The 25,193-nt window shown below is 39.7% G+C and overlaps 1 protein-coding gene across 6 annotated transcripts in view; it reads left to right on the top strand.

Annotated features, from left to right (window-relative positions):
• Window positions 1-4,090: 4,090 nt before the first annotated feature.
• Window positions 4,091-25,193, top strand: part of SUSD1 (sushi domain containing 1) — a 110,112-nt gene continuing 89,009 nt past the window's right edge. For 5 of the 6 annotated variants that reach the window (XR_011050065.1, XM_068422896.1, XM_068422894.1 and 2 more), the window contains exons 1-7: window positions 4,091-4,398; window positions 6,274-6,405; window positions 7,632-7,787; window positions 8,446-8,598; window positions 9,908-10,084; window positions 12,536-12,715; window positions 14,712-14,891. Coding sequence is in view for 5 of the 6 variants with exons in the window: in XM_068422896.1 (XP_068278997.1) it covers window positions 4,314-4,398; window positions 6,274-6,405; window positions 7,632-7,787; window positions 8,446-8,598; window positions 9,908-10,084; window positions 12,536-12,715; window positions 14,712-14,891 (1,063 nt within the window). In the remaining variant the exon portion in view is untranslated. The remainder of the gene's footprint in view (window positions 4,399-6,273; window positions 6,406-7,631; window positions 7,788-8,445; window positions 8,599-9,907; window positions 10,085-12,535; window positions 12,716-14,711; window positions 14,892-25,193) is intronic. The other variant, XM_068422897.1, reaches the window with a different exon arrangement.

The raw sequence follows: 25,193 nt of genomic DNA, 5'->3' as shown, positions 1-25,193 counted from the left end.
CTACCTGGAGTTAAGAAAATCATGACACTACTTTTTTTTTTAAAATGTATGAAGGGAGTGCTGTTACTCTTTTTTTCTGGACTTTTCCTTAATGACTTTCTAACTATTGCCTTCAGTCAGCATAACCCTCAAAATAATGACACAGCTTGTATATAACAGCGTGGAACAATCAGAAGCAATGACTAGTCGGCAGCCTTCTCGCATGATATTCCAAGATCCAGCAACATTAGGATGCTGCCCCATAAACTGATTGATGCTAAGTCCTTGTGGTTTAAAAAAAAAATGGGGCAGATTGTAGTGACATGAAAGCTTCTATCAGAGAAGTTTACATGGCATCATCTCAGGCCTGCTTGTATGGTATTAAGCCTCAACACACCTATGTAGGAATATTATCCCAGTTTCACAACTAAGTGGGAGGGAGAAGTGAAGAGAGGCAGAAAGCGGTTATCTTATCAAAGGTCACAGTGAGTTTGTGGCAAAGCTCGGTTTGGGCTCCTACTCCTATGCTAAAACCCACAGATAGCAGCCCATTTGCTCTGTAGAGCTGTTTTTCTGATAGCAGCAACTGTCAGAAGGCTTTATCACCTACCATGCTCTTGCTATGAGATGTATATGGCATGCTCTGATGTTTGTTTCATCCAAGGCCTATCCTCCAGGGAAATTGTATAGAAGCATTCAATATTTAAGGTTCAAATTCAGGTATCTCTCACTCTAATTCTTTTGCAGAAATCCCATTTCTTTTTTTCATCTCAACTTCATTTGTAAGGAGTTGAGACAGTGGCATAGGGGCACCTGAGAGTACAGACAGAAATGCTGCAAACAACTTGAGTGGTAATATTTCCTTTGTAGCAAAATTCATTACAAGAGAATGCTTTTCTTCTGCACAGTATTTACTGAAGCATTTTCATTAGAGGCTAAAGAGGGTCAGCCAATTTTTCACTTATTTCTGCTTCAACAATTGCTGTTGCTTATTCTGGAAATCAAGTGGATAACCAGAAACCAGCTATTAATCTGATTCATTTTAAATAGGCAAGAGACGCAGAATTCAGATGGAAGGAACCTTCCATCAAGTTGCCAGCTGGAAAGAAGTGCTTGGTAGCAAGCTGCTCGAGAATGCAACTGCATTATGAATAGTTGAGTGATCTGTTAAGAAGGATAAATTACATTTATTCAGTCTGGCTGAAGATGTTTGCTGTGTTTTTAAAAATCTGTTTGCTGAAAGAGCCATTAGTATCAAATATTTCGTCTTTATATGTCAGAATAAGTAGTGTAACCTATGCCAAACATCCTTACAAAAAGCATGTGATTTAGATGACATGGTGACATTCACTGTCTGCAAAGGAGACAGAACAAATACAGACGGCTGAGGAGATGTTTAATCCTGCTTGCCTTTCTGATCTTCAATTATCTCCATTTAGACAGCTGCAAGGAAAAACTGTGCAGGAAACTTCCAAGTGTCTCTGGATGAATTCAATTACTTTGACCATCACAACTGTTTTCTTATCACAAAGAAGAGAAATCAAAGCAAATACTGGTACAGATGCCTTCTGGGTAGTGAGATTTAATGCTATTAGGGACAAAGGAAATATTGTAATTACAAACTAGGTCCTGTAAGTTTGACAGTGAAAAGATTAAAAACCTTGTCCCATCCAGAACAGAAAATCTATGTGGTGGATATTACCCTGTATTTTCATTAGACAGACTTTTGTATGAAATAAGCTAAATTTGATTAAGCTGTAAGGATCAGGATGTTGGTACACTGATGTGTCTTACCCTCCCGAATCTTTGTCTTTCTAAATAAAGTAGATCAGGACTTGGGCAGGTGACGTCAGAGCAGAAGTGATCTGTGACTCGTTTCAGTGGCTGATTCAAACCTGGGACCAGATTATGAAGGCTGTTGGGAGTCTGTTATGAACTGAAAAAAGACTTAACGATTCAACTAAAAGTTAAGTTAGATTACCATTTTGAGATTACAGAGAGCGAAGTACTGGAATAGATTGCTTGTGAATGCTGTGACTTCTACATCACTGTCACTATAAAGAGCAGGTTTAGACAAGTCAGTCAGGAATCATTCACATAGAGTTGATCTTGTAGAGCAGAAAAACAGATGACCTCTCAATGTCCTTTTGACACTTATTTTATATGACTGTGCTTTGAATTTAGATATGCAAACAACAAATATGTAATTTAAAGCAGCCTTTGTGTGTAGTTTAATTATTCAGTACTGAAGTATGTTTTAAACAGTGACTAATCAGCTGTTTAAGACGTACTAGACTGGAACAAAAGAAGGAGGTTTGTCCCAGTCTAGGTCCTGTATTGTCTTCAACTGATACGTTTCCCTGTTACTTTCTTTAAAGAATGTTTATATTGCATTTTTTAACTTGTTCTCTTATAAATATGATATATTTCTTCAGGCTTCCTGCCAAAAATATTTTCCTGTTTGTTGTGTGAGGTGTTTATAATTATGAACAGTTGCTCACCCTACGTTTTATGAAAGGAACAGTAGAAATTGCAGTGTTAGTGCGTCTGCAACTTGGTGGGCTGCTAAGGGAGAGAAAAAAATGTAATTTCCAAATAATTTTTAACATGTGCAGAACAATTCCTCTCTGAATCATTCTTCATAACGTTAAACTACTTACCACCATTGCGAATGCATGCCTCCAATTTCAGTAATTTAAGATAGAAATATGCAGTACCGACATCTGTAGCGTGTTATTCGAAAAGCAGGGTCACTTGTGATGTAACTGGCAACTGCTGAAGAATCAGGTCACTTCCTGTTCTGGTCAAGATGAATAAGGGTGGCAGAAGCTGGTTAAAAATGTATACATTTTTATGTATAAAATGTAGGCAGAATGGTAATTAAAATTAAATGGTAATTAAAAAACATGGGAACAGACCAACTTACATAAATAAATCAATAAAGCTGATAGTTTCATGAAACTGGGTTTTGTTTCCATTGAAATCAGACACAGATTGTTTGATCTTTGTTGTTATAACACAGCAGACATAGCAGTGAAAGATCAGGTTATGTCACTTAAATGCAGTCCTGTTAAAGGACTTGACTGTGTTAGCATTAAAGGGCATTAATGTAAAGCCAACATAGCACATGAGCAGAACTCCTTCAGGAAGCTCATTGGAGCATATCAAAGATGCCTGAATTTACCTTTGTGTTAGGCTTTTCCCATTCACCTCCTTGGCACTCCTCTATTGTAGTTGTGGTAACTGGGCAAGTGCATTTGTAGATAAATACAAGTTTATGCAGCTTTCTAAAATTCAGGCTTGCAGACCTGAATGAGGACCATGAGCTTTAGGAGTATTACCATTCTTCTACAGCAGAAAACCTTTCAGGCAGCACTGCTGGTACTGATTAAAAATAAAATTTTGGGATTCACTTGAACTGCGGCAAAGGCCTAAAACGAGAAAGCGTTACTTGATTTCAAGTACCAAGGGCTTGTGGTGTAGAGTTACACAATCTTCATCTGTAGAACCAATGTGCCAGCTTCAGGCAAGTGTGCAGGGCTGTCAAGCTGCTCCCTCTTGCACACAGAGGGACAAGGGCCCCTTCCAGACATGGGGCTGTGGCATTGCCCCAAAGGGCCCGAGGGCCTGCAGGTGGCCACCTTTCCTCAACATGCTGCTCAGTCCCAACAACATCAACCAGTATGTGCCACGGAGTCCCAACAACATCACCCAGGAGTCGCCCCTCAGTCCCAACATCAACCAGGATGTGCCGCTCAGCCACAGTGCCTGCCAGGGCCGGAGGACCCCATGGCGGGCGGGCAGGGAGCAGCACCGCTGCGACGTACAAACAGGTGTAACTTTCCCGTCTCCTTCCCCCGAATCCTAAACAACCCTTCCCTCCACTTCTCTGCCCCCGCCCCGGGGTGAGGGCCGGCCGCTACAGCCAGCCACAGCCCTTATCAGCTCTGCCACTCGCATGGCCGGGGCAGAGGCAGCGTCCTGGGGAAGGAAAGGGGTTGTGCCAGGGCAGAGAAAAACAAAAAAAAAACCGAAAAAAAAAAGGAAGAAAAGAGCGGGTTTTGCGGGCAAGGGCTCTTCGGCCGGGAGAGGGAAGGGGCCTCGGTGAAGGGAAAGCCGGGGGGGCACTGGCGGCGCGGCGGCGATAAGGGCCGCCCGCGGGTGCCCCCGCCCCGCCGGGAGGCAGGCGCTAGGGGCAGCGCGACGCCCTGGGCCCGGGGGCCGCGGCCTTTCGCCCTCCCCTCGGGCTCCCCTCCCACCCTCCACCCCGCGGGGAACATGCGGAGGCACCGGGGCAGCGCAGCACCCAGGGGCGCGGAGGCGGCGGCGGGGACATGAGCCCGGGGCGCGGCCGGGTCCTCGGGCCGCTTCTGCTGCTGCTGCTGCTTGCGCTGCTGCAGTGCGCGGGGCGGCGGCGGGGTAAGTGCGGCTCCTCCCCGCGCCCCCCGGCCCCGCTCCGCTCGCTCTGGGCCGCGGAGGGGCCTCGGGCCGTGAGGGCGGCGCCCTTCGAGGCGGGAAAGGCGCGAAGGGGACGGAGGCGGCGGGAGGGCTGTGGCATGGCGGTGGGCGCCTGGCTCGCCGGGAGGCCGGGGGCCGGGCGGTGGTGGCGGAGGCGGGCCTCGGTGGGCGCGATGCTCCGCAGCAGCTGGTGCGTCTGTCCCCTCGCCGCCCGGTGATCGCTGCGGCGGCAGCGGCCTCGTGGTGCGGCGGGCGGGCAGGCGGCAGGGCCTGGCCTGGGCGGGAGCTGCGCCTGAGGGGGCGCCTGGGTAGGGCTGGAGCCATGAGGTGACTTTAGAGCCGGAGGGAAAAATCGTGTGTTACTGGGGAGAAATAAGTCGTAAAGTTTAATCTGTAGTAGCAAGGGAGGGAAAAAACCCGTTTTTTATCGCCCGGAGCAGCAATCTGAGGAGCACACGCCCATGTCTTATCAGAAGATTGAGGTATCATGAGAAAGTTCTTACCATGACTGTTTTAAAATTCAGTTTTCTGATCTACATTGGCTACAATTGCGTGCTTAGGGCTTTTATTTTCTGTTCTTATTAGGAACACACACACAAAAGTATATAAGAGCATTGAGAATTAGGACTAGGGATCTATGATGTTCCCACGAGTCATAAGGCACTCAGAAATGCACTATGAGTCAAACTGAAATACTGCGCGTGTGGAAGGGCAGTTTTAACACACTTTATAAATTTGGTGTGTAAAAAAAAGCTGGATAGAGTGTTCAGCTGCCTTCTCCTTCGAGGTACAGTTATGTATTTAGACACCATGTAAAGGCATGAAAAATTTTGTCAGAGCTGTTGTATAAGCAGTAAGGTTTGTATTGTGTGAGAACCACACCATCCTTATCAATCCTACCTGTCTTAGAAGAGTAAAAAATTCCATACTGCTACATCTGGCATTGTGAGACAACATCAGCTTGTGCAGTATTAGTAATTTCTTTAAAAATGTAAAAAGGGTGTAAGCATATACATGCTTTGCCTACATTCAGGCTGTCCATTCTGAGGTTTATCATTTGGAAACCCAGTGCATGTGTGAAGATAATTAGAAGAACTTACAAACTAAGGAGAGAAATGCACATAACGCACTAAAATTGTATGAATACAATTAAGGGAGTAAGTTCATATTTTATTCTAGTTTCATGTATATTTATAGCCCTGTCAACTTCCAGTAAATTAGGTTGTGTGGCCTATGCTGCTAAACTACTTATAATATAAATTAATTTCTAAAATGACTTTGCTATAAGTCATTTTCCTGCTGGCAGCATTCTCAGCATCGTTTTTGTGAATAGCATTTATACCATATACATGTTTATGATATAACAAATAGATTGATAAATAGCCCAAATGCCTATGCGTAAATAATAGAAACAAAATAATAGAGTAAATGAGGAAACAGAAATCAAGACAAAAGGGAAAGAACATGAATATGGAAAAAAGATTAATAATACTGGATAGAGCTATTTATTATATGTCTTGTAAGCCTTGCTAACTGCTGAAAAGCTGTTTTGTTGTCAGAGAATAGCTGGATGGAGAAAACGGTTCAGTGTACTTATTTTGTTTAATCCTTTTTGTTTGGTTGTTTTTTTTTTATCTTTGGTCTCTGAATACTATAGTAGTGGTTTTCCTGCAAGTTTGAAAATGTGGTGGGAGGCGATGGGATTTTATTCTATGTGTTTTAATCTGGATTTCATCTCCACTTTAAATTCTATGCCAGTCACTGGTACCAGAACACTTTTATGGTCCTTTTTTTTTTAAAAAAAAAAAAAGTAATTGTGTCTTTTTGTTCTTAAAGCAATTGTGAACAGATCAGTTCCAGATGTCTGTGCAACTTGCCACATTCATGCTACATGTCACCAAATTGAAGGAAAAAGTGTCTGCATCTGTAACTATGGATTTGTAGGCAATGGAAGAACCCATTGTCAAGGTAGGCTGCCTGTTTGTACAAAGGCAAGAAACTGTGTACGTTCATAAAATGTTCTTTCTAGAGTAATACCACTGAATTCTTCAAAACATGGTAAGAGCTTTATCATTTCCTGGCAGAATTTCCAAAACCTAGGATATGTGTGGATTTTTTTTTTTTTCTTTTTTTTTTTTTTTTTAAATGCCTAGCCATGAACTGTACTTTACTTGTACTTGATGTAAGTACTTAGTACTTTGTACTTAGTTGCTTAACTATTTTATTCAGTGTCTGCTGTATAATGAAGGATTTAAATTAATTTTGTTTTAGAAAATGTAGGGTTTTATCAAGCATTTGCTTTTTAAATATAATGTATTGGAATGGTTTACTTAATATTTTTATGCTAGCTTCAGCAAAAAAAATTAAATATGGTGGGCTTCACTTTATTATTCTTTTCAACCTATGCGTTGTTGAGCTGAAAATTAGACAATAAAGCTGGCAGTTAAAATGTGCTTTTTTGCTGATTTTTCCAGTTATCTCAGATTACTGGCTAACTAAAAATTAATTGCATAAGTTGAAAGTCTGTTCTTAATAACAGTATGCATATATACACAGATTTCTTAAGTGCAAATGTCTGTTACATAAAAAAGTGTTGTTCAGCATTGCTTTGTTACTGTAGCTGATAGTGTCCTTTTAATACTAGCTCATACATGATGAATCAATACGTGAATCAAAGGATGATGTCAAATGCTGTGTCTGAGCATATGTAATAGCTTACCACTGCTGAAAGGGGATCTCTGATCTCTTCCACTCCATCTCTTCCTCTTCCTTCACAAGCACTGGCACCCGGGGGCCCTGCACAGAGTTCAGTTATCTCATTACGGTGGGAGAAGACAAGCTGCATATTTTGCCATGTTAATTCTCTGCCAGTTGAGTGAGTTGGGTAAGATCAGCACAAGCTCCATCAAGTGCTGCAGCCAGTGCATGCTGTAAGGAAGAGCAGATGCGGAGAGCAGGGCCCTCTGGTCTCAACAGCTCTTCGGTCAGCTCAAGCTGTGTCATGAAGCTTTCTTCATGTTTTCATCCAGGGACAACAGTCTTTGTTGGTCTAAATACTCCAGCTTACTAGCAGTGTTTACATCCCAAATAACTCAGAAAGAAAAACAGTAAGAAGTCTGGTTACACAAGGATGAGTGAGGAGGGGCGGATACTCTTCTTTATCTTTCTCTGATGTGTTTTAAATGTGCTGACAGATAAAGATGAATGCCAGATTGGAGCCAGCAAGATCTGTGGAAATCATACACTGTGTCATAATACACACGGAAGTTTTTACTGTGTTTGCCTTGATGGATACCGAGCCTCCAACAACAACAAGACATTTATTCCCAATGATGGCACAAACTGTACAGGTAGACGTCAAAAAGAATCTTCAGCACCAGAAATCCAGAACTTAATTTTCTACTGCATGAATCTTTTTTTCCGCATCCCTTTAGAACTTACTTTCTAAAACTGTATCAGAACACTTTCTGTTGTGGATGCAAAAACTTATTTGAAATCTAGGTTCTAACAGCTATGAATTAGTTCCATTTTGCATTCCTTCCTACGTTACAAATCATTGCTTCACAGTCACATTCAAGCAATAATCTTTCCAGAAGAAGCAGCTAGGTTAAAGAAAATAAGATGATACTTATCTTTCCTCCAGAATGTCATATCTGTGTTTAGTGTAGAATAGTAGCCAGTTCCCTGTTACAGTAATGAACTGTTGTAACTGATTAAGATATTTGCAGATACGGGATTTTTGTGGAATTGTTGTAGCAAGAGATAACATTGGAAACTTTGTCAGGTAAAACAGAAACAATATAAAAGATAGCTAGCTACAAAATTGAGAGTCTTCTCCTTCCAGATGCTTGAACACCAGGCAATGATAAGCTTCTTTGTTTCCTGGAAGAGCTGTCAGAAGCTATGTAGAACCCTTCATGGGATGATGTACTTGTTTTAAGCTTAGGTCCTACATTAATTAAAAAAAAAACTATTATGAAGTGCATATGTTTTTCTCTGAATTTTTAGATATAGATGAATGTGAGGAGTCTGGGCTGTGTGGTCGCAATGCAAGATGCGTGAATACTGAAGGAAGCTACAAGTGTTACTGCAATGATGGTTATAAATTAGAAAATGGAGAGCGTTCTTTTCATCCAGATGAGAATATAGGTTCATGCAAAGGTGAGAGTCTTTGGATGCTGTTTTTGCTAGCAAATGAAATCAGATCTTACACGATATAGTAGTACCTGCTCTGATCTGTGCTTCTAAGGCTTCAGGGCAGAAGCCTTCTCTGTGGACTTCGCCTGCTGTATGATTTTTTTTCTTCTTGGGTTCAGTTTGTTCCAGTGATGTCTGGATGGTGGAGTTGGCACCGGCTGTGATTTCTACAGGCTCTCAGCAGTGGTTCAGGTGTGCAGGGTCAGAGAAGCTTAGTAATGCCATGAAGGTGATGTAGATAGTTTCTGAATAGGAAGGAAGTGTGGTATAATCCACTTGCTTATATAATCACACTGCATGAAGGGGAAGGGAAGACAGGATAAATTGCTGGTAAGAGGGGTCAGATGAGTGAAACAACCTTAGGGGAGAGGAATAATAAAATAGTAGTTTAGGTATTCGTTACATAGTGTGCCACTTGCATAAATAAACTGTTCTGTTTATCTTGCCAAAAAAAAAAAATTCAGTTTGCAACCGTTCCTCCTTTCCTCTCTAGTGTAGGTTTTCACAGATGCAAAGTGCTAGCAATGTCAGCTGTAGCTGTCAAGAGTATGTAATGAACCCAGGCATCCCAGGTGGAAGGAACTGCCTTGATTGCATCCAGCTCTCATTTCTGAATTATTGCAAGAACTGTCAGTAAAGCTCGCTGCCTGTAGTTTGTCCAGTTTTTCCAACTGGAGTGCTCCGCTTTGTTTTGCCAGAATTGCTGATAACCCTGCTTATCTCACCAACTTCCCCCTCCACATGCTGTGGTAGTGTGTCTGTACTGACTGTGTCGCTTGTGCAGTTGGACAAGGGAGCCCTGCCAAGCAGCTGTGCTGAAGGAGTGTAGCTTTCGTATGCAGGCTGGTTCAGTGAGATGGAGGAATTAAGGGGCAGACCATTGCATTTCAGCCTGTCTGCAGTGCTTCACCTTTCCCATGCACAGGGAAATAAAGCTGTGCATTGGGGCCTGAAATTTTCCTCTGGTGTTGAAGGATCATTCAGCCTTTGCTGTAATGAGACTGGCACACGCAAAGCACAATCACATTGCAGTGTCTCCTCTGGTGTTGTGAATGGCTCCAGCTGTACGTCAGTAAAGATGTCGCTCAATACCTCGATCACTGTGTTCCTCCAACTGTGGCCAGTACAACTCTTCAACTCTAATCTTCTACCCCTTTGGCAACCCCTCAGATTGGGTGAACTTTGTGATCTGACCATCCAGGTCAGCTCTCTTTAAAGTATCGTGTGTTGTTTTTTTCGTACTGTGAGATCTTTTAACCTGATCTCTTTGCAGAAATTGGATGTGGTTCCCCTCCTGAAATGAAGCATGGCTACATTGTGGGGAACTACAGCTTGCTACCAGGAAGTGCGGTTCATTATGAATGTAAAGAAGGGTTTTACAGCAACGAGGGAAAGTTCTCATATTGCACTGCAAATGAAACTTGGGAACCTGCCGCTTTAAGCTGTAAAGGTGAAAAGAGTCTTAAATCTTTCCTAAATTCTTCATTAAGGGGGTTTATGCATGGAGAGTGTGTTTGTGAAAGACAGTAGACAGTTTCCTCCATCCAAAGGATAATTTTTCAAGATCTGGCTACTTGCAAAAAAAGAAGAAAAGGACAGGTTATAAAATTATGCCACCTCTTCTTGTTAGTGTTATGACATTTTCGGTGCTGGTTCTTGCATTTTTGCAGATAAGGCAACGTGTGCTTGTGCCTGTGAACCAAGGCCTAGAAAACAACTAGATTTCTGTAGCATTTCATGGGAAAGGCCACTGAGTTGGAAGGGATCAGTGACCTCTCATGAAAAGAATAATTTTTCTGACAGCTTCTGAAGTTTTTTCCTAAGGTTGACTGTAGATGTGAAAGAGAGGCATCATATCACCCCTTATCTCTGGATAGTCTTCATGGTTTTAAGAGCATTTGAGCATGAGCAAACGCTTTCACATCTCTGAAAGGTAAAGTTTCCTGTGAGCTTCTTTAAAACTTCCACTTGTTTTGGTGTTCTAATAGCCCATTCTGTTGAAATATTACTGCTTACAAGTGCAGGATTTTGTGTTCCTGTGAGTATTTAGGAAGTGTGTATATTAGTTAAATGACACTTGAAGTGCTAGCTAACAGAAGCTACACCATGTATAACAAACAATTCTACAGGGGAGAATTGTCATCCTGAAAATTGCCACTTAGGGAAGATACTTCTCTCAAAATATAAAAGCCCTCTTGGTTTCTAATTCTCTCCCATGTTCTTTTTTTTTTCACTTTGAGAGTGGATAGAAGTGTAATGTTTGTATGTGTGTGGGAAGTGAATAAATTAGAATAAGGGTGCTAAATCTGTGGGATTGGGAAAAGTGAAAAATATCGCTAGAAATTTCGTAAGAAAAGATAATTTAATACTAAGTTATTGGCATCAAAAATAAAACAATTGAAATATCATTTTCCCCCCAAAATAAATAAGGGACAATGAATTTGAAAACAAAAAGGAAGTGCCCAAAGTCTCAATAGGTCCCTAAAGAAAGTGTGTGGAATGCAGTCTTTGTGACTTGTTGGTACATTTGTTTTTTTATTAATATTTTTCAGTGATTGCTTTTTCATGTGACTTTTAATTTTTACAATCAGACAGTAGGTCAGGTTGGAGTTTCTGAGCACACCTCTCATGGTTATTGAAATAAAATATGTCAAACACCAAGAAACAGCCCATGAGTCTGAAATGTCAAACTTATTTCCCCTTTGTATTGCAAGCTCTTTTCCTGGATGTCAGTTAGGACTTCTCTTTTTGTAAAAGCAGCAAGTCTGATTTTTTTTTTTAATATTAGTAAAGCACCTTTAAATAATTCTTTAAACTCTTGAGAGTTTCCCTGATAAGCCTTTGTTGCTGATTTAAGAATTTCTCCTGGCCAGGTATAATGTCTTCTTTTTCAGGAAAATTGGTAAGTTTGTCTTTTGTCTTCCTTCCTTCCTATGGTAATTTAGGAGTTTATTTTATATAGTCACAATGAAACTGGCCATTGAAGGTAGGTCAAACTTGGTAAGATGTGTGACCTAATATCAGGGTACTGTAAGTGGAGCAGATTCCCCTTTTTTTTATTTAAATATATGTGGATGCAATGTGTCTCTGAAGAATATAGCTTCCCTTGAATATTAATACAAGAATTGTCTTGAGATGAAAAATCAGATAGTTTAATGGGAAGATGTGATGTACATGAGCAGCTGTAGCTAAACTGTTGAATGCGAGTGTTGTGTCATGGTAACATGAAAGCCTTTTAGATGGTTGCTTACCTTAGAAAATGGACATTTCGTCAAACAAATCGGTTTTTGTGCTAGTTGACTTCTTTGTTTTATGCATTTGTAAATGGCAACTCTGCATGTTTGTGAATAGAGCAACTATTAGAACGCATTTTGAACACTAAGTGTTTAAAGTCTCTTTAACGGGAAGCTTTTGTATTGTAGGTTGTAAGCTTTTCTACGCTTTTGCATTTCTTTGGTCTTTGTGCACTTTTAAAAATTTTGCTTCCTAAAGGCAGTTTCTGCTCATCTGCCTTCCTCTGGCTATTGCTCACTGCAAATGGTATAGAACCAGCTTGGAACCTGTAATCAGGTTTGTAAAAGCAGGAAAATCTTAAAGATCAGAAAAAAACCTATGCCATTTTCTGTATACTAGCAGCTAGGCTGAGGAAGGAGTCACAGATTTAGCATGCCATACTGAGAGAAAGGCAGAGAGAAGTCATTTTATTTGGAAGCAGTTGTGGAGTAGCTACAGCACTCTCAGTCATGGTGAGGATGTTGTAGAGGTCATGAGGGAGTCTTGGATTACCGCAGGAGAAGAGGATTAGTTGATAATGATGAAAGAAATACTCATGGAAGTGCAGCCGTCATTATTTCTGCTGCTTGACTAACAAGTGCGTCTTCCTCTGTCTTCCTCTCACTAGGTGTGGATTGTGGGGTTCCACCTTCTGTTTTAAATGCACATCCAGCATCTGTAAGTGGGACCACATACGGAAGTGAAGTTACTTACAATTGTGTTCATGGTTACTTTATTTCAAGTGGCAATCAGACTGCAGTCTGCAATGCCAAAGGACAGTGGGATGGTGCTGATTTGGTATGCAAAGGTAAATCAAATCTGCTTTCAGATTTATTTAGCATAGATACTGTTTCAGCCACCATAACGAATAGCAGTCATCAAATAGAGACATTGTTTTTGGGCATTTAATTTATACAGTCTTCTGGCATATGAAGGTCAGTCACAAAACAAAAGCCATATATTAAACAGGATTTTTTCATCTGTGTTGCTAATGAAGTTGCAATTAATTGTTAAAAGTTAACATTCTAAGGACAAAATCCCAATGCATGTCAGGCATTGGGATTTCCATGAGATGAAAATTCAGCCTAAATTGCTGCCATTTTTCTCGTTCAGTATCTACTCTGTGGTTGAATCTACTCAGGAATTGAACCACTATTAGCATCCCCTTAAAATTCCCATGTTCAAACAGTTTCTAGTTGCAAGCTATGATTGCTCAAGCATGCTATTGTTGTTTGACATGAGTCATAAATCCCTTTTGTTACTATGATTTGGAAGAACTAGAGCCTAACAAGTTCCTTGATAAGAAGAAACACAAAGACACATTTTAAAAAAGTATTTTGCCCAACAAAATTTGTAGTGTATTGTTACTCTGAGCTCATATTATTAATGTGACCTCAGGATAATTACAGTATTTAGTCAGTTTTTACATTGGAACAACTTCACTTTTCCATTCACTGGATGATTAATATCTTTTCAGCTTCATCCAGCAGGGTCGAGTCTTCTGTTCATTGCAATCAAATGTAGTAATTTTTTTGAATGTGCCGTGTCTATGTTACAACCACTTTATACTTTTAGAATTTCCTTTAATATTCTTGTTCTGGGTCACCAGTCTAAACAGAAGGTTCTCTATGTAACACAGAAATGTACTGCATTTCTGCTTTTCAATCTGATTAAAGGATGGCCATGGGCAGATAGCTGGAGTTAAGCAGCAGTAATTTTTGTATCTTATCACATCCTGTCCTTCTATAAGTTAATGCATGCGCCTTAGTTATTCTAAATCTTGTTCTGATGATTCATAATAGATACATACATTCATACTCATTAGGATATGAAAGGAAGGTAGCCATGATGGTGGATGTATTGCCCATTGCAATACATAAGTTTAACTTTTCCTCTAAAGGCTTGTACAGATCATGATTCTATACGCTTTGTTTTTTACTTCTTTGTTTTCCTTTTTTTGAGTAGAATTTCAGAATTGCTTAAGATTATTTATTAAAACAGTTTTAAAAGCACTTGTTTTCTGCATATAAGCCTTAGTAAAGGTAAGATTTTAATTCTTATATTGTTTACTTCCTATAATGCAGAATCTTTTATTGGGGCGTAACGTTCATCGTGGGTTTGAAAAGGAATTTTAACCCTAAATAATATTCTTCCATTAATTTGATGTTCACTCTTTATTCTTTTTCGTTCCCTAATTTTATTATGAAACCCCTGAAAACAACTGAGCAAACGAATTAATTTGTAAGTACATTACCCCAGCTTTCTAATTATCTCTAAAGCGGTCTCAATAATCCATCAAATTTTCCCCCAGAAGTACACTTTCCGCTTGTCTGTGGCAGCTTCTCCTTTTTTCAAAGCTTGAATTAAAACCACTGACAAAGGAACATAAACTTCTCGATGCTGTTCTTCCATGTCGCTCCTTGGACCATGTGTTGCTTTTCAGATCTGTTGTTACTAAGGATAGGTAAAATAAAGGAATAAATAGCATGTGCGGGATAAGAGAGTGCTGTGGGAAGATAGATCCACTTGGAAAAATTTGCTTGGAGATCCTTGTTCTCCGTTTCTAAACAGGACACTTTTGTGGTTCATCTTGAAGGATAAATGCCCCATCCTGATAGAAAGTCTCCAGTCACAAAATTCTGGGTTCTGAATGGCTGGCCTGACTTCTAGAAATCATTAGGAAGTGAAAAAATATGAAGCGTTACTTCCTGGGACAATTCATCTCTCTTCCTTAAACACTTTGATAATCCTTGCCTGTTTTCATTTTCAGGTTTTGTTACCCTGTGTTTTGTTTTCTGTTTCAGAAATAGACTGTGGCAAACCGTTGCTGATTCCGCACACAGAAATGATCTGGCACAACTCTACCACTCTACGGAGCAGAGTCTATTATCAGTGTAAAGAAGGGTATTATTTTAATGGAGACAGGAATTTTTCAGAATGCACAATAGATCAGTCATGGGAGAATATTACATACATATGCAAAGGTAAATATTACTGTAGGAAGTTGCTGTGGGGTGTGCTATTTAAATAGTTTCTCATTCCTGTTCTGAAGGTAAGAAGAGGAGGACCAATGAAGGCAAGAAATCCCTTTCTGATTTACGATGTAGGGAATGTGGTGGTACTTCTAGTGGAAAGGTCATGGAAGAGAGTGTTAACCACACAACCATTTCTAGAGCATGCCACAGATCTTTCTGTAGCTGTCTTGCTTTTTATTTCAAACAAAAAGGGACTAATGCAACTGAAGTTTCATTGCTACACTGAGAACCTTCAGCTTTAAAAGACAGGGAAACGTCACCAGATGAGTAGGAGGCATTTAAGGATATTTTGTTGTGGCCTGATACTGTAAAGTGCACTGCGATGAAAGTAGGGGCAATGGAACTCAAAACTCCTTTTTTTTATTCTTTCATAATGCCCAAAGTAAAATTTGTTCATGGTTGCCGTTCCAGCCTAGATCCTAGTTGTCTGAATTTCAGTCCAGAAGGATTTTCTTATAAAAGAATCCTGAGAAGGGAGATCTGTAATGAGGATGTTGTCGTACTGTGGGCTTGGAGACTGGATGTACTGACATTTTAATAATAACAAAAAAAAATAGCAGGTGTTTTGGACTATGGCTGTTGTGCTCCTTAGTGTTCTTCTGTGTCCTTAGAAAGAGGTGTCACAAGGTAGCTCTGCGACTGTCCATCTCTTGTTCTTAAGTAGCAGTGCTGTCTTTTGCAGATGGTAATGTTCCTGTAGCTTTGTAACATTCACCTGTTTTTCAAAAGGACTGGAAATGTGTCTTTGATTGCTACCTCTTCACAGATCAAGCCTTTACACAAAGAGTTGCCACTTGGTGCCTCTCTTGCCTCACTTGATGTCTTGAGCATTCACTGCGAATATAAAACGGGACGTCAAATAAAATGAGCATGCAGAAAAGCAGTTCTCTCACTTTTTATAGTGCCCTAATATAAATTGAACTGCTGTTGTCTGAAGTCATAATTCATGTTTCATTTAGGCAATTTGCATAGCTGTGCTTTCTGTATTGGTTTTGAGCCAGCATTAGCTAAGTTGGTCAGGTGTGTCAGTCTTTGCAATGCCGAGAGTTCTGTCTTGAGCACTCTGAAGCAATGTAGACTCCAACTCTAACTGTTGGATCGGAGGGCCAAAGAAGTCAGAGTTAGGTCAAGTAGAATGGAAAAAATCTTTTAAAAAATAGCCTAACTAGTCCAGGCTTCTTTAAAAAAAAAAAAAAAACCAAACAAAAAAAAAAGTAGTACAAAAGTCTTCAGCTTCTTGACTTCTACATTTTCCAGACTTATTAGAGGTAACAAATGACTTCCAAATGAAATGAAATTTCTGTTTCAGTAATGATGCCTTTTGGATGTATATGATCTTAAGAATGTGTGTAATTAATCCGTAATTACCATTAAAATGAGAGAAAGTCATGTACCATTCCAAAATAACTTATGATAGAAGTTAGAAAACTATTTGTCTTTTCCTATTGCCTGAAAAACCTCAGTAGAAGTAAGGAAGTTAAGAATTTCCCCTGAGCATGTTCCCTTTGGCAAATAATCACTTCTTCATTTCTTAGGCAGTGATTGCTATGGAATGCCCTTTATTTGCATTTTCTGTTGTGTTGTCTGTTGGGTATATAGTAAATGTGTGTCTGTATATATATAAGTATGTTTAATAGTAGCTGGTTTAAATGTTAAAAATTGCTTAAAAGTAATTTTACTGAGAGATGCTGATTGGATTAAGCCATCAGCAGTGGAGTCTAGCAGTAGTCAGCTGGATTACAGTCTTCCTTTCCCAACCCTTGATTTGTATATGCAAACTCAAGAGACCGAAGTGCAGAGAACATACCAGCAATTAAATACCTGCTGTCCAGTATGCTCAATGTGTGAGTCTGGACGCGCTATACAGCTTGTCCTGGAAGAACTTTTTTCCCCTGCAGAGCAGGAATGCGTGATTTCATTTATTTTCATTGCAGAAACGGTGTGCTGTTATTCCAGGCAAACATTGTGTTGAGCTCTGTTGGGATTTCATGGTAAATCTGGGAAGATTTTTCAGAGTGAAAACAAGATACCCTTGTGGGAATAATGTTTCAGTTTGTTTCAGGGAAGGACTTTGGCTATAAAGCACTATAGCATGCAGTGGTGGAATACAAGATAGTCTGAAACAAGAAGCTTGGTTTTCCCGTTGTGAGTTTCAGAGGAGAAATTGTCAACCTGAGCTTTTTTGGTAGTAATATTTATCTTACAGAGAGAGGTTGTTCTTGGTGTGGGCTCAAAATGGGACATCAGGTAACATGAGACTTACAGTTGCAGTTCACTTGCATTGAAGTGAAAAGTATAAAATGAAGCCTTCCCACTCATGTTTTTCTTTTTGAGTGGATTCCACAGATAAGGATTTTTTTTTATTTATCATGGCTGTAAGAAGGCCAGAAAAAAGGTGATTTGTGTCTTGGCTATATCTGAGATGCTTGTTCCTAAATCGCACTTGCAAATGACAGAGTGTGCAGTGCATTTCATAAGCCTTTACCAAGTCCATGAAGAGCATCATTTTGAGAAGGGTAGGGAGAGGAACTGGAGGGTGTCTGAAATGAAAATGTGTATATGAGTTGGTTTTGTCTTTCATTGAGCTTGGATACAAATATTTGATAGTAAAAGGTCAGGGAGGGCTAACATAGAGCCTAAAGTAAAATCTTTTCCCCTTGTAATATGTGTAGATTGTGTATGTGCATGCATGTACAGACGTACACACACAGAGCTTAACTTTTGAGAACTTATTTCTTGAGCATCTAGGGAAAGTTAAGATGAATTATGGTGAATAGGGTGCTTACAGGGTTGCCTTGCTCTTAATACCGTGTGCAGCTCTAAAATTTTTTTTGGTACTTTTTTTCAGTCGTCTTCACAGTTACCAAGGGGTCAGTTAACTCACAAAAGGGGCAGTGTCTGATGCAGTTTTCTGTGTTAACTGGACAATTGTTAGGGATATTTTGGAGGGAAATAGTCCCTTTACCTACTGCAGCTCTCTTCATCCTGTTTGCGGAGTCCTCCTTTCTACTATTTATGAAGTTTTTCCCATTTCCCAGTCCCAGGACCTAGAGATGTCCTTGTCCTGGAGAGCTTTTTCACATTATCTGATCTATCCTTTCTGTAGCAATTGGCTCTAGTCCCACCTTAAGCGCATAGGCTGGATTGGCTGCTGCTCATTATTCTGATCCTAGAAAACCCCTTCTCTATGTCTGTTTTCTTTGGAGATTGTTAGTATTCAGTGTGTTTAACATCTGTTGGTGTGGGTAGCAATAATATGCTGGCTTAAGAAAGATAACAGTTTGTCCAAATTCCTTATTTTTATCCAAGGAAAAGAAAATACAAGTCTGCATTAAAGAATAATTTCTCAGTATTTAAATAGGTCTCCAGTACCACTATTCACTACATTATTAGAAATGCATTTATTAAAGTATTTTTTTGATGTATTAAGTGAAATACTGTCCTTGCAAAAGAAGCAATTACTGCACATGGGTGGGAAAAGTCCATGGATATGTAAAAAGGCTGGAGGGAGTGAATCTGACCTGCATGGAAAGGGAATGCCCATTATTGGTAAAGCATTCTGAAACTCAGGCGGTGGGAAGTAGCTGTTGTAGCCAAAAGGGAAGATTGAGCTCTGTGTCCCTTTAATGCTGAGTCTGACAGCACAGCAATCACTGCTCAGTTGTGAGAGCCTTCCAAAGTAGTGTTAGGTGGTAAGGGCTGTCAGCAGATTGTAAGCTTGGCGTGCGTGGTGTATAGAGGAAAAGATGATCCAGTCCCAATGTGTTGTGAACCTGGAACTCAAATAGGAAAAAAAGCATTCTTCACGCCAGTGCACGTTCTGTCTGATTCTGAGCTTGGAGCTTCTGTGTCACAACCTTTTGTGTGCATGCTCTTTTTTATGTTACCTGTTACTAAATGCAGTGTGAACTGTCCATCTTTCACTAAAGGTTAATTTTCCATTTCAGAATGCTCCATTTTTCTGTGTTGTGACTCCCCATCCGCAAATGGAGTTTAGCTGCATGTCTTGACCTCTAGAGATTTTGTTGAGATAATCATGTAGAACTTGAGTATTACGGTAGTAAGGAGTACTTACAAAGCATCAAGAGAATAAGGTGTTATTTGGTTTTGAGCCATTTCCCAGAAAATGAGTGTTGTATGCCAGCAGTGAAAATCCTAACAGCTGAAGATGATGCAGGATACTTGCTAAATACATGCTTCAGAGAGCTGAAGGTTTATAAGGAAGAGCAGTTTGATTAATCAGTCCAGAGAAGGCGTAGCAGATTGTTAAAGAAAATTGGCAGAGTCTGGGTCTCTAGATTTGCTGATTCTTTTTTGAAGCAACTCAGAGTTGGACCACCACTGTAGTGAATGGTGCCTGACTCAAATTCACTATCAGTTTATATAGAAACTAATAAGTAGTTACGTCACGAACTTCTGTTAAAATTCCACTATTTCAATTCCTCTTCCTTCATTTGTCAAGAGTCCACAAAAGTCCATTCTTCTCCATTGGTCAGCTGATCTTTATCTTCTGGTTCCACTTTGGCTTCGGTCAACACCCCATCCTTGATGTTCTTGCTGTGATCAGCGTCCTGTCTTGATCCAGGTTGACCAGAGTCTGGTTTCCACTGCCAGCATCTCCTAAATATTAACCTAAAATAGCTAAAGTCTATTTAGAACTTTATTTCTATTAATTCTTATTTCTAAGTATTCTATATTCTTTTAAGGTCAAAAAGGTTAACCATACATCCTTTTTACTAGAATCATCAGAAATTAATACTTCTAGGCCTACCTCTGCTTAGCTACTCATTAAGCGTGACGATTTGTTCAGTCATAGGTCAGAATTATACAAAGGAGCTTTGAGAACAATATTCATGGATTGTGAAAAGCCACCTGTGTTTATTCAGATAGACTTATATTAATTATTCTATTCTTAATTCTGTTTCATCTCTATTGATTCTTACTTGCTTAATTCATGAGAACTTCTACAACAATTTATGTGAAAATTCCTACAACAAGATTATCCACACTGTGCACTTAAAAACATTGCAGAAGAGGAAAAGAATGCTTTCATAACGCAAAAAAAAACCTTGGGGAAAAAAGTTAAATCTCTAATCCAGTCTGGAATAAACAGAGCAGGATCATTCAGGTGTCATTTAACTGTAGACCTATAGCAAAGATAATTTCCATCTGACTGAGAGGGTCCAGTTAGGCTCTTTAATCCAGAGTTGTTTTCCCTTTGGTTTCACTTTCTGTTCTTCTCCTGTGTTCTATCCCTGTTCCCAATGACTGATTTCCCCTCTAGCTAGAATTGTCAGGGATGTCAGTTTTTACATGCTCACTTGTACAATAAGAGATGATATAGAAAGGCAGCTGGAATGTTTCAGTGGTGGCAGCATCAGTAATTTCCACACAACGACGAACGGGTTAAATGTCATTCTCCAAATCTTTATTCCCAGCCATGTGTAAATAATTCATGTCAACAATTAGGAGCTTGATAGAAAAGGTGTCACTCACATCTGTGGGCATAGATTCAAAACCCATGGTTTTGTAAGAAGAAGAACCCCATCAAACAATTAGGATAATTATAGTCATCAATGGAAAGGATCTGATTGGCCTGAGTTCTTGTAAAGGCCTAATTTGGTATGTTAAATTGAGACATTGGTAATCTGGTGATTTCTTTAATTGCCTGGAAAAGCACAGGTGGAATCTGTGTTACGGGAGGTGGTACTTCTTAAGTCAAAGTGATGCAACCCATTGACAAGTAAAACAAACAAAAGTGTAGCTTTTTGCAGGGCTGTTTAGGCTTTTGTTTGAAACCAAATTAATAATTACCCAGTTTGTAAAGTCAAATACCAGTCTTCGGTCTCGCAAACGTCTTTCAGCTGGGGAGTAGATCATGTGCATTTCTAAACTCAGCCCATCTAATCCTGTCTAGTCTGGCACCCTTGATTGATGCATCTTTCCTTTATAAATCTGCTCACAATTGCATATCCTATGTTTTTGTCAGTCTGGTTCAATACATTAATTACACTGGTCCTAATTGTCTCCTGGTAACATTTTTAGACCAAAGGAAGTAGTAAATCGTTAGCTATCTGTCTGCTCCTTCCTGCATGACTGTCTGTGCCTACAGCTTTGCTGTTTCTTTGTGGATTTCTCTGTGTAAGGTTTGGGGCTGAAGGTAAAAACCTGCTGAAATTTTGCAATCCTAGTTTAGCTGGAAGCAAGTGTGTTACTCAGAATGTGAAAAACTCATAACTTATCATGCTACCCTAAAAGGTATAAATACTGAAGGTACGTCTTTGTGAAATAAATTCCATATATACTTGCGAAAGTTCTGTGCAAGAGGAGTTTGCCTGCGTACTATGGAAGGAGTGATTTGAAACAGTCTGAACAGAAGTTCCCTTTGAAATGTTTGCTCTCATTGCGTTTCTGTGTCTGAACGTCTGTGTGGTGCATGTTAGTAGCAGATGGTATTTGCAGCATCATTCACAGTTTTCACTGAATTGAACAGGCAAAACAGACAAAAAACGGTAATATTTGAATTTTTTCTTTCCCCTAAATTGCATGTATGTGTGGGGATTGGTGGGAAGAGCTCTGTAAGTGAATTTGCACATGTGGATGGTCTTTTAGCTGCTTGCAGAAGATGAAATGTCAGATTGGAGCTGGTTCTGTCTTCTTTCTGGTGAATATCATTTTTTAATGCAAGTTCAAAAATACTTATGTATCTCAAATGGAGGTCAGTGGTAGTCAAGTGCTCTTTCAACTGGGGACTAGGATTGTATATGTGGAAGAAGTCAGGTGGTTTTAATGGCTGTTTAGACACAGAGTTGCCTGTGTGTTACTTTTTTTTTTCAGAATCAGCAAATACTAGCACTTGAGTACTGGGACCTGAACTCGCAGAGTCTGGTAAGCGAGGGATTAAGGTTGGTCCTCACAGCGCAGGGTTGAGGCAGAAGAGCACAACAGTACAGGCATTTATGCACTGGCTGTAATTACTGTGAAGATTTTCCCACACACTCGAGCACAGAGAGAGGCCCTCTGTTCTAGCTGAGCTTTTTAAAGTGGAGTAAAAAAGACTGAGATCTTCACTCCTTGTTTTCCTTCTTAGAGTTAATTTCTTTGGCTTTCTTAACATGATTTCTCCCCCTCCGACACTCGCGCTGTTGAATCATTTTTTTGCTTGCTTTTTATGTTCTCCCATTTGTGTTCTGTTTACCAGCACGTCTTTCCTGGCTGCTAACAGCCAGGTGCTATTTGCATCTCTACCATCTCCCAGATTTGCCTTTCAGTATTTGACTCTTGCAGGATCTTTTTCCACCCTTCTGCTCTGGTCTCCAGCCATTTGCATGTCATTTCTAGGACCCTTTCCCTTGGGAAGGGAAGGAGATTGTAAGGGTAACCTGGAGGTCAGTGGAGCAGCAGTGGCATCCAGTGGCCTCCTCAGTTAATCTGAAGTTAACTGAAGTTAAGCTGAAGTTTATAGTGCTGAAGTATGGGGAAATTGAGGATATTCACTTCTCCCATATAGTTTGTGAGTCTGAGTGAAAGCTGTTGATCAGAATCAGGTATGTTGAAGACCTGGATGCCACTGTCTGCTAAGACGTCATACTGAGGCCAGGCCATGGATAGGGTGTTCCACATTGGGAGTTCCCAAGCTGTGGAAGTCACTGGCACCATTGGATTTCACAGGAGCACTGATCTGTCAGGAAACCTGTTTCCCTCTGGGTGCAAGAATAGTTTTTTCAGAGATACCTTTGTGCTGCGACTGGATACTGTGTTTATGCTACTGGGATTGATGTTAAACCAAGCACTTACTGTACATTTGGTTATCCAAAGAGAGTGTGATCAGTAAGAGTAAGGGAGGAAAAGCAGTCTCCTCAGAAAGCCCAGGACTTTGTTGTGGTGTTCACTCTGTGTGTGTTACAGCTTTTTGTTCTCTTTCACTCCTACCCATTTAGAGTGAAAAGTTTTGAGTAAAAGTCTGCCAGCTAATCTGTGGATTTTATGGTAATTGCGTGATGGCCTTGGCATTCTGAAAGTTCAGAAAGTATGATAGAAAAATTGATGTAGTTGCAGAAAAAAATGCTACTAGTTCTGCCTTCTTCTTTCCAAGAAGGCCACCGTATAAGATTTCTTTCCTAGCCTGAATATCTGGCATAATCACTTTATTGTTGTTTGCTACTTTATTTTGCTTTTTTACTGAATATTTTATAAACTCATGAATCAAGTAGCTGATTTTCTTGCTGAATAGTCTCAGAGTTTAGTTTTTTTTCTTTCTCATTGTGCATTTTAATTTAGATCTCATGGATATGCAAACTTTTTCCCTCTGGCTATGCTCTAATGAGTCATTTTTGCCATCTGGTCTTTTAATAGAAATGTATCTGGTTTAAAGAATACAACAACTGAACATAGTCTTTTGCTCTGTGTTGGTACAGAAGTCTTAATACTGCAGAATTTCTAAACATCACTGTGAAACAGGTAATAATAATAAGCAGCACTTAAATACAATTAATCACACAGCCATTTGTAAGGAAATTTGTTTTAGAGGACATGCAGATTAATCTCTTGTTATTCTTCTGTTCTGTAGAAGAGGAAGCTTTCAACAGCATTTCCATATGTAATGACAGTTTGGAATGGGGAAATTAAAATTAGTTGGGAGGTAGGCTGGTCTAGTGAGTGAGGCATCTATTTGTTGAATATGTGGAAAGGGAGATACCGTTAGAAAACAGTTTTATGACAGTTTTAATAATCAAAAAAAGGGAAGGAAAAAGGCAATAAAGTGCTGCAAAATACATGAAGTTACACTTTAGTTCTAAATAAATGCCTACATATAGGAATTTTAGGGACTTATCAATTTGTTTATTTCAGTGACAGCTTCATGTCCATGTGCTACAAGGGGGCCTGTGAAATGGCGATGAAGTTTACACATGGAGGAAGAGTGCTCTGGGCTGTGCTTGCTGTTACAGCAGGGCATTACAGCAACTGTTGTGTGAATATTTCTGAAGTACTTACCAAGGCTGTCCTATAAATCCCCTTCATTTTTTTCAGCAGCTAGTAAGGGCTTTTCAGCTTAGAATCTATATGAGCTTGGATTTGTATGACCTTGGTCATGTACTGAATGTAATAAGAAAATATGATAGTAGGACAAAGGAATGACTGTTTGGAGGCTGGTGAAGGAAAGAAGAGGAGTAGATACATTCGTTGTCAATCTGAGTTGTGACCAGAAGGAGCTTTGTTCTTAGCTCTGGGAGGATACTTGATTATCTTGTCATGTGAAGGCAACTGCTCTCTGTCTGATTACAGCAGTGAGAGAACTGCCTAAAAAAAGAACAGATGCGTTGATCTTTCTGGCTGTGCTTTTTCTCTGAGGCATAAGCCAACTCTTAAAAGTGTATAAATTAACATAGGTATGTTGAGGGATGTGTCTCTGTTTGCTACAACGGTACTCCCTACATGCCTAGTTCTGTGGGCTTCATTCTTTTAATCTAGTGTTATTCTGAAAAGTGTTTCACTGTGGCTGTGTTATTTCATTTTATTTATTATAAAACAAGGAAAAATATTGACACCTTTTAAAACGCAACCGAAAAAAATGAAACAAAACATTCATTCAGCTACAAAAATTCTCTTTTCCAATCTAACACAGAAGCTTTCTTAAAACACTTTAATGCAGGTTGTTCTATTCGGAAGAACATTTTTTCTAAGTTTGTTGGCTTATTGGTAGTCTCCCTTTCTCACAGACAGTCTTTTAAATCTGCTTGACTTTTTTATTTGCAGTTTCATGAGACTTCTAATCCATGAGATCCAGTGGTCTACAAAGTCTTTAAGTTGATTTGTGAGTGGCTCATTCTTTAAAAGACAGACCATTGCATGTCATGAGATCCAAATGCTGACACGCAAGTTGAAGGGTAATATAGAACGGGTGGCAGAAGTAGTGGAATTGGGACATTGTTAATTACTCTTCATTTTTGATGGTGTAATACTGTCATAAGCATACTTTAATGAAAGACTTTGACCAGGAATACAGGAATACCTATACATGGTACAAGTTTAATGTATTATGACTGGCAGGAATGTCCAAAGCAGAGCAAAATGTCTTTTCTCCAGGCTTTTTTGCCTGGATTGGTCACCCGGTATGAAAGATTCTAGTCTTTAGTACAGTATGTACTGAAGATCCCTGTGTAAGAAATAATGCTGTTGTATATGTATGCTTTTATATATAGGACCATATCAGCTGCTTTGTGGAGTTAATGGGCTTGTTCCTTTTCTGTC

This window comes from Nyctibius grandis, chromosome Z (genome assembly GCF_013368605.1).
Source record: "Nyctibius grandis isolate bNycGra1 chromosome Z, bNycGra1.pri, whole genome shotgun sequence".
Lineage (NCBI taxonomy): Eukaryota > Metazoa > Chordata > Aves > Nyctibiiformes > Nyctibiidae > Nyctibius > Nyctibius grandis.
The sequence above is the reverse complement of the archived record's forward strand: the minus strand, read 5'-3'. Positions and strand labels throughout refer to the sequence as shown.